The sequence below is a fragment of the Numenius arquata genome, chromosome 26 (assembly GCF_964106895.1).
Source record: "Numenius arquata chromosome 26, bNumArq3.hap1.1, whole genome shotgun sequence".
Taxonomy (NCBI): Eukaryota; Metazoa; Chordata; class Aves; order Charadriiformes; family Scolopacidae; genus Numenius; species Numenius arquata.
This window is the reverse complement of record NC_133601.1, coordinates 5927028-5943283: the sequence shown is the minus strand read 5'-3', so window position 1 is coordinate 5943283 and position 16256 is coordinate 5927028. Positions and strand designations below refer to the sequence as shown.

General features: G+C 63.9%; 3 protein-coding genes across 3 annotated transcripts; 2 read left to right on the top strand and 1 right to left on the bottom strand.

Moving 5' to 3' along the window:
• Positions 1-335: 335 nt before the first annotated feature.
• KCNIP3 (potassium voltage-gated channel interacting protein 3) lies at positions 336-3693 on the bottom strand. Its single transcript, XM_074164314.1, has 8 exons — positions 3591-3693; positions 2440-2564; positions 2254-2323; positions 2070-2140; positions 1500-1607; positions 1240-1344; positions 1051-1113; positions 336-857 (listed from the first exon to the last, which is right to left on the bottom strand). The coding sequence occupies exons 1-8, from the start codon at positions 3691-3693 to the stop codon at positions 810-812; spliced, it is 693 nt and encodes a 230-aa protein (XP_074020415.1). The 3' UTR covers positions 336-809.
• A 1163-nt stretch (positions 3694-4856) lies between these two features.
• On the top strand, positions 4857-6262 carry COX5B (cytochrome c oxidase subunit 5B). The gene is made up of 4 exons (XM_074164320.1): positions 4857-4981; positions 5106-5179; positions 5443-5542; positions 6020-6262. Exons 1-4 carry the CDS (start codon positions 4888-4890, stop codon positions 6130-6132), a joined length of 381 nt encoding a protein of 126 aa, XP_074020421.1. The 5' UTR covers positions 4857-4887; the 3' UTR covers positions 6133-6262.
• Positions 6263-7886: 1624 nt separating this feature from the next.
• On the top strand, positions 7887-8909 carry PURB (purine rich element binding protein B). The gene has a single exon (XM_074164308.1). It carries the CDS (start codon positions 7887-7889, stop codon positions 8907-8909), a length of 1023 nt encoding a protein of 340 aa, XP_074020409.1.
• Positions 8910-16256: the final 7347 nt, after the last annotated feature.

The window sequence follows — 16256 nt, the reverse complement described above, 5'->3', positions numbered from 1 at the left end:
GCCCCGCGGCGGCAGCGAGCCGGGCCCAGGCGGATGTTTCTCGCCTTTATTTCATGGAAACACGCAATGAGTGAGCGAGTGACAGGCGGATATGGAAGGGGGGGCCAGGCCGGGGCGGGGGGCCAGGGTAGGGGCCTGACTGAGCCATGGCGGGGCCTCACTGGCCAGTTTGTGAGGAGAAAAAAAGCAGACATAGCCCAAATAACCCTCCCGGAGAGCAAAGCCGCCTCTGCCGCTGCCACCCCGGGCTCGGAGCCGCCCTCTCCAGCCCCCCGGGCTGTGCGCAGCAGTTGCTTCCCCCTTGGCTCCCCAGGCGGCATGTTTCATCCCTAAATCATTGCTATTTGTTTTATTTAGAAAATTAACCCTCTCTCCTGGTACTGCCAGGAGGTGGGGAGCGGCCTGGGTCCCTTTAAGCGCTGTGTTGGGGAGGGGGAAGGAGGTTTGTGTGCTTTCAGTTGGCTGTCGGGAGCTGCCATTTCGCAGCTGTGCTGGAGACCCCCTCCCCGGCTCGGTGCTGTGGTGGGGGCTCCTGTGCCGCCCGGGGCAGGGGGATCCCCACTGCGGGGGAAGTTTACCCCCTAAGATGGGTCCAGTTGGTGGGGCGGGCATTGCCAGGCACTGTGCCAGGTGGGGCTCAGGTGGATGAACCGGTAAAGTCACCCCTATCTCTTCTCCTTCTTGTAACTGGAGTGCTGGGATCCAGGTGGATTTTTTTCTTCTTTCTTCCAACCTCTCATTTTGTCTGAAATAGTAGAAAAAAAAGTCCCCCTCGGGCGCTGGCGGGGCCAAGCAGGCGGTCCCAGGTTCTAGATCACGTTCTCGAAGATCTGCATGGAGCTCATGATGTCCTCGTCCTGGACAGGGGGGAGAGAGAGGTCAGAGCCCCTGTCCCGCTCGTCCCCTCCCTCCTGCCCTCACCGGAGCTGTTGTCCCCTGATCGTCCCTGAATGTTACTTTGGGATGGGATGAGGAACTCAGGTTCAGAGGCCTGGCAGTGAGGAGGAGGAGGATGGGGGCGATGCCGAAGACCCCTTCAGCACTGCTCACCTTCTGGCACGTCTCCAGGAACTCCTCAAAGGTCACAACACCATCACCGTTCCTATCCATCTTCTGCAAGGGAACAGCAGGGGCTCAGCGGGGACATCCCTGGCCCCGGTGGTGGCGGCAGCCCCAGCCCGTGACAGCCGGGGAGGGGGTTGGTGGCTGCTGGGAGGGGACGAAATGGGACAGTGTCACCTGGAAGAAGAGCTCCACGTGCTCGGCAGGCGCGCTGTCCCGCAGGGCAGGGTGGATGCAGCGCCCCATCATGTCATAGATGGACTTCATGATCTCCAGCATTTCCTAGGAGGGGACAGAGGGCAGACAGGGTGACAAGAACTCTCCAAAGGAGGGCACCTTCATCCCCCGGCACCCATTTCTACTGCCCCCATCCCTCTGTGGGCATCCCCTACGATGCTCCTGGCCCCCCCAGGCTCATCCCCCGCTCCCTGTGTCACCTCCTTGGTGATGTAGCCGTCTTTATTAATGTCGTAGAGGTTGAAAGCCCACTTCAGCTTCTGGTGCACTGTCCCCCGCAGCAAGATGGAGAGGCCGATGACAAAATCCTGCCAGAGGGATCGCGGCCTCGAATGAGGACACCCCGTGGGCACTGCCAGCACCCCCGGGGACGGACCCCTGTCCCCCCAGCACAGCTGTTTGTCCCCCTCCACCGGCACCGCGGCGCTGCCATCGATTGTGGGATGCCCGGGGGATTTTGTTCCTATTGATCCCGTTTCTATTCTGGCTCACAGCTATTTTTAATCACTGGGGTAAAGCCGGCGCCGGCCCCCCCTGCCGCAGTGCCTGGAGCAATCCCGGCACAGGCTCCTGCCGGTGAGGAGCCCCAAGATTTTGGCCGTCGCTGCTGGGCTGAGCTTTTATCCCCGACCACGCGCGGGCGAGGAGGATGTGATGAATCACAGCGCTGGGCACACTTACAGCCACGCGTACAGCCGGAGCAGCGCGGCGCCGGCACGGCTTTGCCAGGAGGGAGAAGCTGGGCACCGGAGCGGCGCTGGGAGCCTCACCTGGAAGCAGAGAGCTCCGTTGCGGTCGGCGTCGAAGGCATCGAACAAGAAGTGTGCATAGGTGCTGGCGTCTGCGAGGGGAGGAAGGCGGGAGCCGGTGAAGCCCACGCGCCAGGATCAGCTTTTTGGCGTTTTCTCCAGATAGCGGCACCCCCACCGCCGGCCTCGGGGGTCCCCAACTCACCGCCTTGGGGGAAGAACTGCGAGTAGATGAGCTTGAAGGTCTCCTCGTCCACCAGGCCGCTGGGACACTCCTGGGGAAGGGAGCGGGCGCCCGGTGAACCCTGGATCCGCTGAAATCACCCTCCCGGCTCTGCCAAAATTCCCCCCTGGCACCGGCGGTGGGGCGGGGGTGTCCCCTGACACTCACGCTCTTGAAGCCGCGGTAGAGGGACTGCAGCTCCTTCTTGGTGAACCTGGTCCTCGCCAGCAGCCGCTCCAGCCCCTCCGGTTGGTGCCGGACGGCCGAGAGCTCCAGCTCGGCATCGCCGCCGTCTGCCGGGAGATGCCGGCAAAGACCCCCCCGTGGGTCCCACAGCCTTTCCCGCATCATCCCGGGCTCTTCCCAACCTGCACCCCACCCTGCTTAAAACCAGCCCCCCTCCCTCACCCACTGGCGGATCCCAACCCCCCCATGCCGGGAGGAAAAGCTGCGGGTTCCACATCCCAAGGGAGAAGCCGTCCGGTCCCAGGGGGTTTCCCTGTGTCCGCCCCCCGGCAGCGTGTTCCCGGGGCGTGGAACCTCTCACCCCGGCCGCGCGTAATGCTGCCTCCACCCGCGCCCGGCCGGGCGGAAGGTAATTAATAAATGATGGCTCATTAATAATTCCAGCTTGGGAAGCCCCTGCAGAGCCGCTCGGTGCTGAGACGGGGATATTGGGAAGGTGGGGCTGGGGAGAGGCGCATCGGTAGGGATGCCCCGAAAACCCCGGGGTCCCCCGGTGAACCCCGAGCTGGGGGGGTTGGGACTGGGGGGCCCCAGTGTCCCATCTCAGGGGTCAGTGGGGGATTGGGGGCCCCAGTGTCCCACCTCTGGGAGGGGTTTGAGAGGTCAGTGGATGTTGGGGATCCCCAGTGTCCTGTCTCAGGGGGAAATTGGGGGTTGAGGGAGTATTGGGGGGGCCCAGTGTCACATCTCAGGGGGGTCGGTGGGGATTGAGGGTCCCTGGTGTCCCATCTTGGGGGGGGTTTGGAGTCGATGCAGGACTTGGGGGTCCCCAGTGTCATGTCTCCAGGGGGTTTTGGGGCTCAGTGTGGGTCGGGGGGGTCCTCCAGTCCCACCTCAGGGGGGGAGTTGGGGGTCACTGTTGGTCGGGGGGGTCCCCAGCATCCCCTCAGGAGGGTTTGGGCGGGGGGCAGGGCCAGCCCAGCCCCCTGGGGAAGGGCAGAGCAAGGCTGGGCCATGATGCGGCAATGCCGGATACCCCGAGGTGTGTGTGGGGGGGCTGCAAATAAATGAGATCAATGAGTTAATTAAAATTAATCAAGGCGGGGGGGGGGGACACGGACACAGGGGGTTACCTTCTGCGGAGATGGGCTCCAGGATGCCGAACTGCTTGAGGACGGCGATAAAGAGGAGGATGACGACGGCCACGGCGCAGAGCTCCATGCCCTGGATGCCCATGGCTGCCGAGGGGGGGTCCCCGCGCCCCCTGCCCCCAAAGCGGGGTGCGGGGGTGGGGGCAAGGAGCCGCTGGCCACCGGGTGCCTGCCGCAAGCTGGGGTGCTGCCGCGGGGCCGGCCTGCGCCGTCCGTCCCTGCGTCCGTCCGTCCGTCCGTCCTGCCCTCCTCCCTTGGCACGCACCCACGGCCCCCCCTCGCCACCCCCACCATTCCTATTTTTATTTTTTTTTTCCATATTTTCTCCTTTTTTTTTTTTTTTCTCTTTTTTTACCCCCCCCACACCCAGGGGAACCCACCCAGCACCCATGGGTGCCCCCTTCACCCCAGCGGGTGAAAAACCAACGCAGGCCTTAAAATTGGGTGAAATAAAGGTGGTTTTGGGGCTCCACCCCCCCACACCGCGGGAGGAGGCAGGCACTAATTCCCCCCCCTTCCCCCCCCCCCCGCTGCCCCTGGGGGGGTTAATGGCAGTTAATTAGCAGGAGGTAGCTAACGAGCATCATGGGATGGGGTAGGATGAGTAAGCAGGTGAGGGAAGGGATCCCCGGGGACATTGAGGCAGGGGGGACGGGGGGGCTGTCCCTGTCCCCCCCCCTCGATGTCCCCTTGTCCCCACAGCCATCTGTCCCTGTGTCCCCAGTGTCCTGGCACGGCCCTGTCCCCAAGGCCCCAGGGACATCCCTCCCCATCCAACCGGAGGTGTCATGTCCCTGTGGTCCTGGGGACATCTGTCACCAGCATCCCGGGATGTCCTGGCCCCCTGGGGATATCGTCCCTGTCCCCCCCAAGGGTTGTCCCCATCCCCCCGGCATGTCCCTGTCCTGGAGGCCCTGAGGACATCGTCCCTGTCCTCCCCGGGTTGTCCCATCCCCGTGATCCCAGGGATACTGTCCCTGTCCCCCTGGGGTGTCCTTGTCCCCCCACGGGCTATCCCTGTCCCCCCGGGGTGTCACACCCCCATGGCCTCAGGGGACATCGTTCCCGTCCCCCGCTGTCAGTCCCCGCGGGGCCGGCCACCGGGGAGGGGGCGGGGCTTGTAGCTAGGGGCGGGGTCTGTCGCTAAGGGCGGGGCGAGGGCGGGCCCCGGGGGGCGGGGCGCGCTCACGGGCCCGGGGGCGTGGCTCAGCCGCAAGTCCCCGCCCCGCCACTTCCGCTTCCGCCGCCGTCCCCGGAAGCGCCAGCCGCCACCGCCGCCATGGCCTCAAGGTTACTGCGGGTGAGCGCGGCCCTGCGGCTGCTGCCCGCCGCCGCCTCCCGCGCCGCGCCCGCCCGCGGCCTCGCCGTTCCCGGTGAGCCTGGGGAGGGACCGGGGGGGAACCGGGAGCGGGGAGACGGCGGCGGCGGAGGGGGAACGGGGTTGGGGGGGAGGGCGGGCGGGCGGCAGGCTCCTGATGTGATGGCGGTGCCCCGCAGGCGGCCTGGCCACCGATGAGGAGCAGGCGACGGGGCTGGAGCGGAAGGTGATGGAGGCCATGAACAAGGGCCTGGTGAGTGCGGGGGGGGCGGCCTGGGGGGGGGGGGGCGGGCGTTATGAGCGGGGGCGGGGCTCGGGGGTGGCGGGACTTGGGCACCGGGGGTGACGGGGGAGGGGATGGGGGGGTATTCTGAGGGGTGGGGGGGGTGTGCTAGGGGCAGGGTGTCCTTGGAGGGGGGGTTGGGCAGGGTATGGGGGATTGGATGGGATCTGTTGGGGGGCAAGGGCTTGGGGTGCCCCCCTCCCCACACTCACCCCCCTCCTCATGCTCCCCAGGACCCCTACAGCATGTTCCGGCCCAAGCGCTATGCGGGGACCAAGGAGGACCCCAACCTCGTCCCCTCCATCACCAACAAGCGCATCGTGGGCTGCGTCTGTAAGTGTATCCCCCCCCCGGTGTCTGTGTGTCATTCCCCCCCCCAGTGTCCGTGTCCCCTCCTGTGTCTGTCATTGCCCTGTCCATCTCCACCCCCCGTGTCCGTGTGTCTGTGTCCGTCCCCCTGCCCGGTGTCTGTGTCCCCCTGCTCCCAGTGTCCGTGTGTCTGTGTCCCCCCCTGTCTGTCATTGCCCTGTCCATCTCCACCCCCTGTGTCTGTTGTCCCCCCCCGTGTCTGTGTCCTCCCCCGCCCCGTGTCGTTCCCCCTGTGTCTGTGTCCCCATGTCCCCCCATCTGTGCCCCTCTTCATGTCCCTACGTGTTGTCCCCCCCCGGTGTCTGTCCCCACCCTCTGTGTGTGTGCCATCCCCCCTCCCCATCTCTATCCACCTGTAGCCCCGTCTGTCTGTCTGTCTGTGGGCACCCCTTGTGTCCCCTGCCTCCCTTCCCCCGTCCCACCCTCCTCTTCCTCCCCCAGGTGAAGAGGACAACAGCTGCGTGGTCTGGTTCTGGCTGCACAAGGGGGAGGCCCAGCGCTGCCCCTCCTGTGGTGCCCACTACAAGCTCATCCCCCACGAGCTGCCCCACTGAGGAACTCCCGGGCACCCGCTGGGCTGATCTGTGGGTCACACCAACCCCCCCAGCACCCACTGGGCATTGTCTGGGCTGAGCTGAGCCGCCCCCACTGTGTGTGTCCCCCATAAAGAGTTTGTGTGTGGAGACCCTGACTCTCTCTGCGCCGTGGGGTGGGGGGGGTGCGGCATCGGTGGGTGCTGTGGGGTGGGGGGCAGCCCCCGTGGGGGTGAACTCGTAGCTATTATTGCCCTCACAGGCAGGGAGGGGACATGGGGCAGGAATGGTGTCCCCCGGGACCAGGAGTTGCTCATGACCTTGGAACAGTTTTCTGGTGGGGGGGCGGGGTGTGTGTGTCCCACTCTTCCTGTTCCTCTGCTCTGGGGGTTCCTGGGGTGCAGCCGTTGGGGGCCTCGCTGTCCCCCTGGCTGGAGGACTCCAGGAGAAAGACCTGCTGGTGGACACCACCCTGTCCTCAAAAGAAGCCCCCAACCCCCCAAGGGGGATTACAGCCCCCACTCCCCAGGAGGTGTCCCCCCAAGTGGTCAGTGCTGCGCCCTGAGGGGGGCTACAAGTGGACACTGTCCTCCAGGGTGGCTCCACCATGTGGCCGCGGTGGTGTCCCACCATGGTGTCCCCCTGAGGTCCCAGCTGTCCGTGTCTGCTGATGCCCCCTCGCCTGCCACCGCTGTGTCACCCCCTGCGGTCATCCCCGTCCCCTGGGGATGGTCTCCAGCACTTTCCAGGGTTGGGGTGAGGCTGAGCGGGAGCCGTGAGGTGGCTCCTGTCCCTCCCAAGCAGATGCTGGGCCTCAAAACAGGTCCCCGTGCTCACAGACACCACCGGCACCAGCTCCACGGCCCGTTGCTGACCCCTGGTCCCTCCTCAGTCCCGCTGACGGGGCACAGCCGCCTCGGCCCTGCCACCCGCAGCCCTGGGGTGGCTTTTACCGCTCGCCAGGTGGCCCCGGCAGTGCCATCGGTGGATGCACGTGGTGTCCAGCCTCCCCAGGTGATGGTGGCTCTGGGGGTCCCCAAGGAACTGGCTCCGTGGGGCAGGACCCTTCCTTGGGGGGCAGCTGGGAGGTGCTGCCGGGGCGGCCCAGCCTCCGCCCGGCCCAGAGGGGGCACAGGGGGTCCCCAGAGGGTCCCCAGGAGGGCCCTGGAGGCTCCCGTGATGCCCCAGGAGATGCTGGAGGTCCCTGGGGGGGTCTGTGGAGGCCCCAGAGGCTGCCGGGCCCCCGCTGTGTCCCCTCCCCACCCCCCGTTGATGCCATCAGTGACGCTGGGCGGGCCGGCCGTGACGTCACAGCCCTGCAGGCCCGAGTGGGCGGGGCTCTGGGCCTCGCTGCGGGACCCGGGGGGGGGTCCCTGAAGGTCTCAGGGGAGGACTCTGCCGCTGCCGCATCCCTGCTGTGGCCTCTCCCTCCGCTGACGTTATCGATGACGTCAAGCTGGCTGGCCGTGACGTCATACACACACGGGCAGGCCGGAGGGGGCGGGGCTCTTGGCAGCACCGCCCCGCCCCCTGCGTGTGCAGCCAATGGGAGCTGCCGGCGGCCGTGACTGACAGCCGGGGGGCGGGGCCCCGGCGGCGGCAGAGGGCGCGCGGGGACGCGGCGGGCGGGGCCGCCTGCCCCACGTGAGGCGGGCGGGGCGGGGGGAGGGGTGAGTGCGGCGGTGACGTCACCCCTCTGTCGCAGAGGGGCGGGCGCGGGCGCGCGGGGCCGCGCGCCGGAAGCGGGGCGGCGCGGGGCGGCGCGGGCGGACAAGATGGCGGACGGGGACAGCGGCAGCGAGCGCGGCGGCAGCGGCAGCGGCAGCGGCGGGTTCGCGACCGGCCGCGGCGGAGGCGGCGGCGGGGCCGGGTCCGGCGGGGGGTCCGGCGGCGGCGGGGCCGGGCCCGAGCAGGAGACGCAGGAGCTGGCCTCGAAGCGGCTGGACATCCAGAACAAGCGGTTCTACCTGGACGTGAAGCAGAACGCCAAGGGCCGGTTCCTCAAGATCGCCGAGGTGGGGGCGGGCGGGTCCAAGAGCCGCCTCACGCTCTCCATGGCGGTGGCCGCCGAGTTCCGCGACTACCTGGGCGACTTCATCGAGCACTACGCCCAGCTGGGCCCCTCCAGCCCCGAGCAGCTGGCCCAGGCCGCCGGGCCGCCGGGCGAGGACGGCGCCGGCCCCGGCCCCCGCCGCGCCCTCAAGAGCGAGTTCCTGGTGCGGGAGAACCGCAAATACTACCTGGACCTGAAGGAGAACCAGCGCGGGCGCTTCCTCCGCATCCGCCAGACCGTCAACCGCGGTCCCGGGGGGCCGGGGGGCTTCGCCGGGGGCCCGCCAGGGCTGCAGAGCGGGCAGACCATCGCCCTGCCCGCCCAGGGGCTGATCGAGTTCCGCGACGCCCTGGCCAAGCTCATCGACGACTACGGGGGCGAGGAGGACGAGCTGGGTGGCCCCGGGGGCGGTGGGCCGGGCGGCGGGGGGCTCTACGGGGAGCTGCCCGAGGGCACCTCCATCACCGTGGACTCCAAGCGCTTCTTCTTCGACGTGGGGTGCAACAAGTACGGCGTCTTCCTGCGGGTGAGCGAGGTGAAGCCGTCCTACCGCAACGCCATCACCGTCCCGTACAAGGCCTGGGCCAAGTTCGGGGGCGCCTTTTGCCGTTACGCCGAGGAGATGCGCGACATCCAGGAGCGCCAGCGGGACAAGCTCTACGACCGCCGCGCCGGACCCCCGGGACCCGGCAGCGGCAGCGGCGCCGGCGACGACTCCGACGGCGACGACGTGGATGACGACTGAGCCCTGAACCCTGCCGCTGGCCCCCCCCCTTCCCCACATCACCCCACATCCAACCCCCTGGGACCCCCCCCTCTTTCTTCCAGCCCCCTCCTCCTCCCCCCCCCCCCCCCTCAAAAAACCCACCGCCGGAGAGAGGAACCGGCGTGACGCCGGCCGCATCCTCGCACGCACCCGCCACCACTGTCCCCTCCAGGACTCTGCCCGCCAGCGGGTGGCGGGGGGGGGGACACCCGCATCCTCTCTCTCCTCCCAGCGCTGCCACGGTGCCCCCTCCCACGGAAACCAGCATCGCGGAGTCGCCACCGCGCACCCGGCCCTCGGCAGACCCCTGCCGGACCCCCACCGGCCAGCGGAAGAGGAGCCAGGCGGGGGGGGGCGGCGGCAGCGAGCGGGAGCTCTCGGGAGCCGGGGGGGCCATATCTGGACCAACGTCCGTGCTCTCGTCTTCTACTTTTTCCTTTATTTTCCTTTTTTTTTTTTCCCCCCCTTCTTTTTTCCTGCCCTTTCTCCTTCCATATTTTGGGGTTTTTTTTCCTTTTTTTTGGGATGCAAACTGCTAACCTCTGGATGCCCGAACTGGAACCCGCACCCAGCGCTGGCAGGTTCCTGATGATTAAGGAAGATTTTCTCAGTTTTGATGATTTTTTTTTTTTTTAATTCCTTCCCCCCCCAGCCTTTCCCCTCCTTGGCCGGGGGGTGCAGGGAGAGGCAGGTTCACGCAGGCACAAAGCACAAGGAAAACTCGACAGGACGCACCATCTCCCCTTTCGCACCGGCCCCGTTTCCTTCCCGGGACCCTTGGGCGCCAAAATCCGCCCTTTTTCTCCTCTTTTTTTCCTTTTTCTTCTTGGTTTTTTCAGCCTTTCCTCAATACCTCACGCCAGCAGCTCGGTACCACCGGCGGGACTCCGCACCCCAGAAGCTGGGGGCTTCGGTGTTGGTTTGGGGTTTTTTTTGGGGGGGGGAGGGGGGAGGATTGGGGTTTTTTTGCCTCTTTTTTGTGTTTTTCCCACCCGGCCGCGCTGGCTCTGCCGCCCTGGGCAGCCCTGCCAGAGCCAGTGGGGTCCCTCCAGCCATCACCTCTCGTATTAAATGGTTTTTTCCACTCTCAAATGGACTTTTTTTTTTTTTTTAATTTTTTTTTTTAAAAGATTTTAGCTAAATTGGGTCAATCTTGCCCTTTCCAGAAAGGTTTGGGTTTGGTTTTTTTTTTAGCCCCATTATCCCAGGAACTCTGAACTGAGTGCAGTTCATCGCTCTTCATTCCAAAGTTTCAGGTTTTGTCCGACACCTTCTCCAGTTTTAGGACTCTTTTTTTTTTTTTCTTTTAAATTAAGTTTTTTCCCGCTATTTTCTGGGAGCCTGTGCTCGCCTGCCCTCCCGTCTCTTTTAATTTATTCTCGCGGATCCCGGCGTCTTCCCTCTCTGCGCTCGCTCCGTATTTATTGGGAAGCGAGGAACGGCCGGCAGCGACTTGTCTTGGCGAGGTGACGGGGGAGGACACCACCTCTGTCCCCCCGCTCACCCCAAAACCCAGCAGAGCCCCGGGGGGCGTCGTCTGTCCGTCCGTCCGTCAAACCTCATCCCACCCTTCCCCGCCTCTGTAGCTCTTTTTAAAGGGATTTTTAAGGCGCATTTCTTCCGTTTATCCCGTTTTTAACTCTTCTCCGTCGCAAAGGACTGGGTTTCCTCACTCACACGGGAGCAATAGTCTTTTATCTCGATGTCCGAACCGCGTCCGTACTGTATTTTGTACCCTAAGGCAGCTCTTTCCAGTGACGTCCTGCTGTATCCACCCATCGTTCTCGGTTTGGCGTTGGCCGCGCCTTCGGTTCTTTGCCGTGGAGAAAAAAAACCAAACAAAACAACAACAACAACAACAAAATTAACCGATGAAAAACGCCGCGGACGGCTCCGGATCGGGGGAGACGGTGGCCACCGCTCGGCCGCCACGGCTCCGCGGTGATGGACTTGCCGGCATCGGGCTGCCGGGAGCCGGTTGCAAAGATGCAGGCGGTACCTCTCCTTTTATTTTTGAAGAGGATCATATATATATATATATATATATAAAAAATATATATATATTTCTTTTTTTTGTTTGGTTTTTTTTTTTTTTTTTTTTTTTTGGCTGAATTGCAGTGATTTGGCCAAACCTTTCTACTCTGGGGTCGCCGCCGGCCCGGCTTGGCTCTCCATAGCCACCTAGGAAATAACGTGGAAGAGGAAAAAGGCAAATAACGCCAAAAACATAAAATAAAATAAAACCGTAAAACCAGGACCCAGCGTTGGCTTTGGCAACCAGAAGCCTTTCTCCTGCCGGCGAAGCGACGTGTCTCTGTACAGGAACCTCCCGCAGCTCCATTTGACCTTCCAGCAAAGGAGCGAGAAGAGCAGAGCATGCGGGGGGAAGAAATCTCCCTGCAAAAAAGAACATCCAAAAAAAAAAAAAATGCGATAAAAATCCGAGCAAAAAAGGGTTTTTCACCTGCCAGCGACCGGCGAGAGTGATTCGGAGAGGTGGGCGGACGAGCGAGGACTCGGGTGGTTTCTGCAAGGGGGAAGATGGTTTTTTTTGGGGTTTCTTTGGTGAGTTTTGGGGGGGGTTGGTGTTTTTTTTTTCCAGTTGGCTCAGCCGGCGGCTGCCGAGTCTTTCCTGAGGAAAGGAGGACAACGGTTTCACCGGAGCCGGGTTCTGCCGGCGTCGACATCTCGCCATGGACCGGACCTTGTCGTCGCCGAAAACACCTCCCTGCAGCCGGGGCGTGGGGCAGGTCGGAGGGTTTGGTTGTTCCCTTATATATATATATATATATGTATATACACATCTGTGTGTGTGTGTATATATATGAGATTTGGTTGGGGTGGGGTTTTTTTTTGGTTTGGATTCTGTAGAAAACTGGCAAATTGCCTTTTTATTCTTTTTTTTTTTTTTCTTCTTCTTCTTTTTAACCGGAAGGGGGACAAAAAAATATCCCAAATTCTTGGAGCTTCCAGATTTCTGTTGCCCCAGAAGGGACGGTTTGAGAGAGCGCAACTATCGCTGTACAAAAAAAAAAAATAAGGAAATCTTGTAAATCTTGTATAGCGCCCCAAAATCAATGTAAATACCCCAAGATATCCGGGCCAGGAGCCATGGGCGGCTCCGTTAAAAGTTAAAACCGCTTCAATTTTTTCCCCAAAAGAGAAAAATATGGAAGAAAATGGGAATTATCCTGTCTTGTTTCCAGCCGTTTTAGGGTAACGGGCAGGAGAATCCCCTGGTGGTCCCTCGCTGCTGGCGGGGGACGGTGCAGGGGGAGGTGACTGGTCCCCGGGGCTGCCGTGCTGGGGAGAGCGTCAGATAAAAACCCAACCCCTCGCCGGCTTCTCTTTTAAAAAAGAAAAAAAAAGGTAAAAAAAAAAATAGAAAAAAAAATAGAAAAACACAAAAAAAAGAAGCGTGAGCGAGTGATGACGGTACTTGAGCTGATGCACAAGGAATTTCTCAGCAGATACTTGCCGCCGCGCGCCGGGAGCAGGTTCCCGGTGGGAAATGGGAACCGGCCGGGCGCCGCGGTGGCTCAGCGGGTGCTGGGAGAGATGTTCCTGGTGGGGCGAGGCTCGGCCGCAGGCGCCGTCGCCCTCCTCTTCCTCGCGGAGCCGGTCGAGCCGGCGGCGCCTGTGCCAGGTGTTCGGCGCGTCGGCGTGAGATCCCGAATCCAGGCGCCGGGATGGAGCCAAGACGGGAGAGGAACAACTGGGGAAGAGACACGGTGTCGGCGGCTCCTCACAGCGGCGGTGCTGGGCGAGAGCCGGGAGCCCCGCACCAGCGTCTCGCTGGGGTCGCCGGTGGCGTCGAGGCCTTGAAATGGCGGGGAGCCAGGAGGATTTCTGGCCTCGGAGCACGGCCGAGAGCGGGTCCGGTGTGGGCGGCTCTCCTGGCAGGCGGCGGAGGTGGGAACGTGCTGGACATGTGGTAAAACATCGGTGTGGGCGAGCGCCGGATCCTCCGCCGGGAGGAGAGAGGCTTCAGCCGGTATCTGCTGAGAGACCAAAATGTTCACCCCGAAGTACCTTGACGAAAGAAGAAAGTTTTATTCCTCTTATTTTTTTAATGAAAGAAAAACAAAAAATAAAGCAAACCATGCACTTTAGGCGGCCCAGCGCAGGGCTGCCGGCGCCCGGGGGGGGGTCCTGTCCCCCCCTCTCCCTTCCTCTGCGGCCGGCGGGGCGGCTTCGGGAGATGCCGGGGAGCGGCCGGCGGTTGCCGAAGGCAGGTCCTGGATTTTACCACTAGCAAAGACGACGCCCGACGTGACGAACTCCTCATGCTAGCGAGCACTCCTTACCGTAGCAGATTTTTGCAAATGGAGTTTTACAAGTCTATATTTAAAGAATTGTATGTTTGTAACAAATAAAAAGTATGCGGAAAAGTGAATGAAAAACCCAGCCCGGCCCTGTCTCGCTCCTTTTGGGGTGTGGGGGGGATGGTGTCCCCGGCCGTCCCTGGGGGGGGGGGCCTCAGGGGTGCCACTGTGTCGGTGTCGAGGATGGGGTGGGCAGGGTGGGGGGTGGCCCCGTGGAGTTTTGGGGGTGTCTTGGGGTGTCCTGGGGACCCTCAGGGCTCTAGGGTGGCACCCAGACAGCCTGAGGGCTTGGTGGGGGGGGGTACATGGGGTCCCCAGGGGTGTCCCCAGAGCTGCGGGGGCACTGGGGGGGGTAGATGGGGATGTACAGGATGGGCACCGTGGAGAGGGAGGAGGGTTTGGTGTGCCACACGTGTGTGTCACGGCTCATGCAGACACGCTGGCGTGTGCAGACTAGCCCGGCAAACTGTATGCACATGGCTGCCTGGCATGTGCAAGGCATGTACACGGCTGCCTGGTGTGTTCGCTGCTGTGCGCGTGGCGTGTTCCCCTCCGTGTGTGTGGCGTGCAGCCCAGCCCTGCCGGGTGCCGGCAGCGCGGCAGCCCGCTCGGTGCGGTGACGCAGGCGCCGCAGCCCTCGCCGCATTTAGCTCTGCGGCTCCCTGCGGGCACGGGCTCATCTGAGGACACGAGCGGAAGCCGCCTGCGCATGAGCCGCCGCCGCACCGCAGCCCTGCTGCCAGCGCCACAGCCGGGGCCTGGCCTGACCCCAGCCCTGGGGGGCTCTTGTCCCCTCCCGGCGGGGTCCAGGAGCTGCTGGCCAGTGTCCCCAGGGCCCCTGACCTGCACATCCCCTGGATGCCGGGGTGGGCAGCTGCTCCAGCCCCCCCCGAGGGAGCTGGGAGGTGGTGGGGGGAGCAGTGGGGACAGCTGGGGGGGCCACGGGGACAGCTGGGGGGCTGTGGGAGGAACAGCAGGGACAGCTGGGGGGCCCAGAAATGCCACAGGTGCCTGTAGTGGTTGCTGACTGGGGCAGGTGCAGGCAGCATTCCCTGCCAGGGGGGGAGTGGGAGCAGCTGTGGGGCCGGGGGGGTGCACCCCTTAGCCCCCCTATGGCTGCTGCAGCAAGGGGCAGGGGCTGCCCAGTGCCCCCTGCCTGGTGCTGGAAAGAAACTGAGGCACAGGGTGGGGTGGCCAGGATGCCTTGGAGGGGACAGTAACAGTGCCTTCCTCCTCCTCCTCCCCCCCCCCCCCCCGGCTGGGAGCTCCCTACCTGCTCCACTGAGCTCCATCCACCGTCCCGAGGCGGGAGCTCCGCCGTCCCAGGGCCTGTTCAGAGGCTCCTGTTTGCCATCTACCCTTTGTGCTCTAAAATTCAAAGTGTCTCCTAAAAAATTAACCCTGTCACATAGTTCGGGTTCTGTTTGATGCTGCAACAGGTTCATCACGGGACATCAGTTTTTATCTCCCTGTTCCCTAACACACACATATCACACCACCCCCCATGACAGTCTAGAGCAGGAATTTTGGGGGCTGTTTTTGGCCATATTTTATCCCTGCTGTCCCTTTTGCCTCTCAGTGCTCCCCCGTGCCCTGAGCCCCAGTCCAACCCCCACCCCCAGCACAGCAGGGACAGGCTGTGTCACCTCACTACCCTTCTTCTCAGGGGCAGGACCAACCTTTATTTCTGCATTTCCTGAAAAACACACAGGGAAGGAATCGAAGGATCCGCTCCCCCAAGCCACCACCGCGCCTCAGCCTCCCCTGGGAGGGATTCCCCTCACCTGGGTGCGGCCCCGCCAGCAGCCACCTCCTCCGGGCACCGAGCCGGGCCAGGCAGCAGCACGGCTGGGGCTGCAACCGGCTTTAAGCCTTTCCAGGCTACGCCCCAGGCCCTTCAGTCAGCCGCGGGGGTGATGGCAGGGCCAGGGCCGCGCGGGAAGCTCCGTGCTGCCCCGAGGGAGGCAGAGGGAAGCGGCGGATCGGCCCTGAGGCCTAGGGAGTCTGTCAGGAGCTGGGCCCCGCTGCTCGGGGAGACCCCAGCCCACGGGCGGACAGGCGCGGCGGGACCTGGGAACGGCCCTGAAGACACCTTGTCCGCCGCGGGGGGCTTAGGCCCCGCCGGTAACGACGGTGGAACCTGACTCTCCCCCCCCCCGCTCCCTTCAGTGCAAACAAACAACATGGGGGGCGGGGGCAAAGAATGGGCGGGAAAGGGTCCTCTCCTCCCATTGGCTCGGTCAGTTGCCTGTCTTCCCGGCCCCGCCTCCCGCAGGACGCTCGGATCTTTCTATTCGGTAGAAAGCCACGTCACTCCGCTGCCCCACCCACCGGCTCGGAGCTGCCGGCCACGCCCCCCCGCCCTCACCCCTGCGTGCCGTGTGCAAAGGAAAAACAGCCGTTAAACGGGCCGCGGGGCGGAGCTAGCGAGGGGCCAAGAAGCGGCGCTGGGATTGGTGGTAGTGGGATGTTCAAACGACTATGGGACTCTTTGATTGGTTGGTCACTGCCGCGGCAGGCCGGGCTCCCTCCTCGCGCTCGGGCGGGTTATTGTCTGGCGGCTCCTGAGGCGGCTCCAGCGCGGACTCGGGACCGGAGCTTGGGCGGCGGCGGCGGCACCATGGTGAGGGGCGGGGGGGCGGCCGGCTCGGCTCCGGACCCTCCCGGGAGGCGGGGGGGGACCTCCGGTACCGGCCCGCGGCGGGAGAGGGGGGCGGCCCCGGGGCCGGGCTCTGTCAGCGATCGGTGACCTTGGGCCGCGCCCGGCCCTGCCCGGGGGGTCCCCGGGACCGAGGCGCCACTCCTGCCGTTGTATAACCGGAGCCCCCGCCGACTCTGTCCCGGTGCGAGGCCCCTTCGCGGGGGTGGGGGCTGGGACCCCCGTGTGCTGTCAGAGCCTTCCCAGGGGGACCACCGTGACGGCCTTGATTCCATCGGTTGCGGTGAAACCGCCTCGTTGCGGCTACTTTCTGCGTTTATATGTTTATAAAGTTGACGGTGT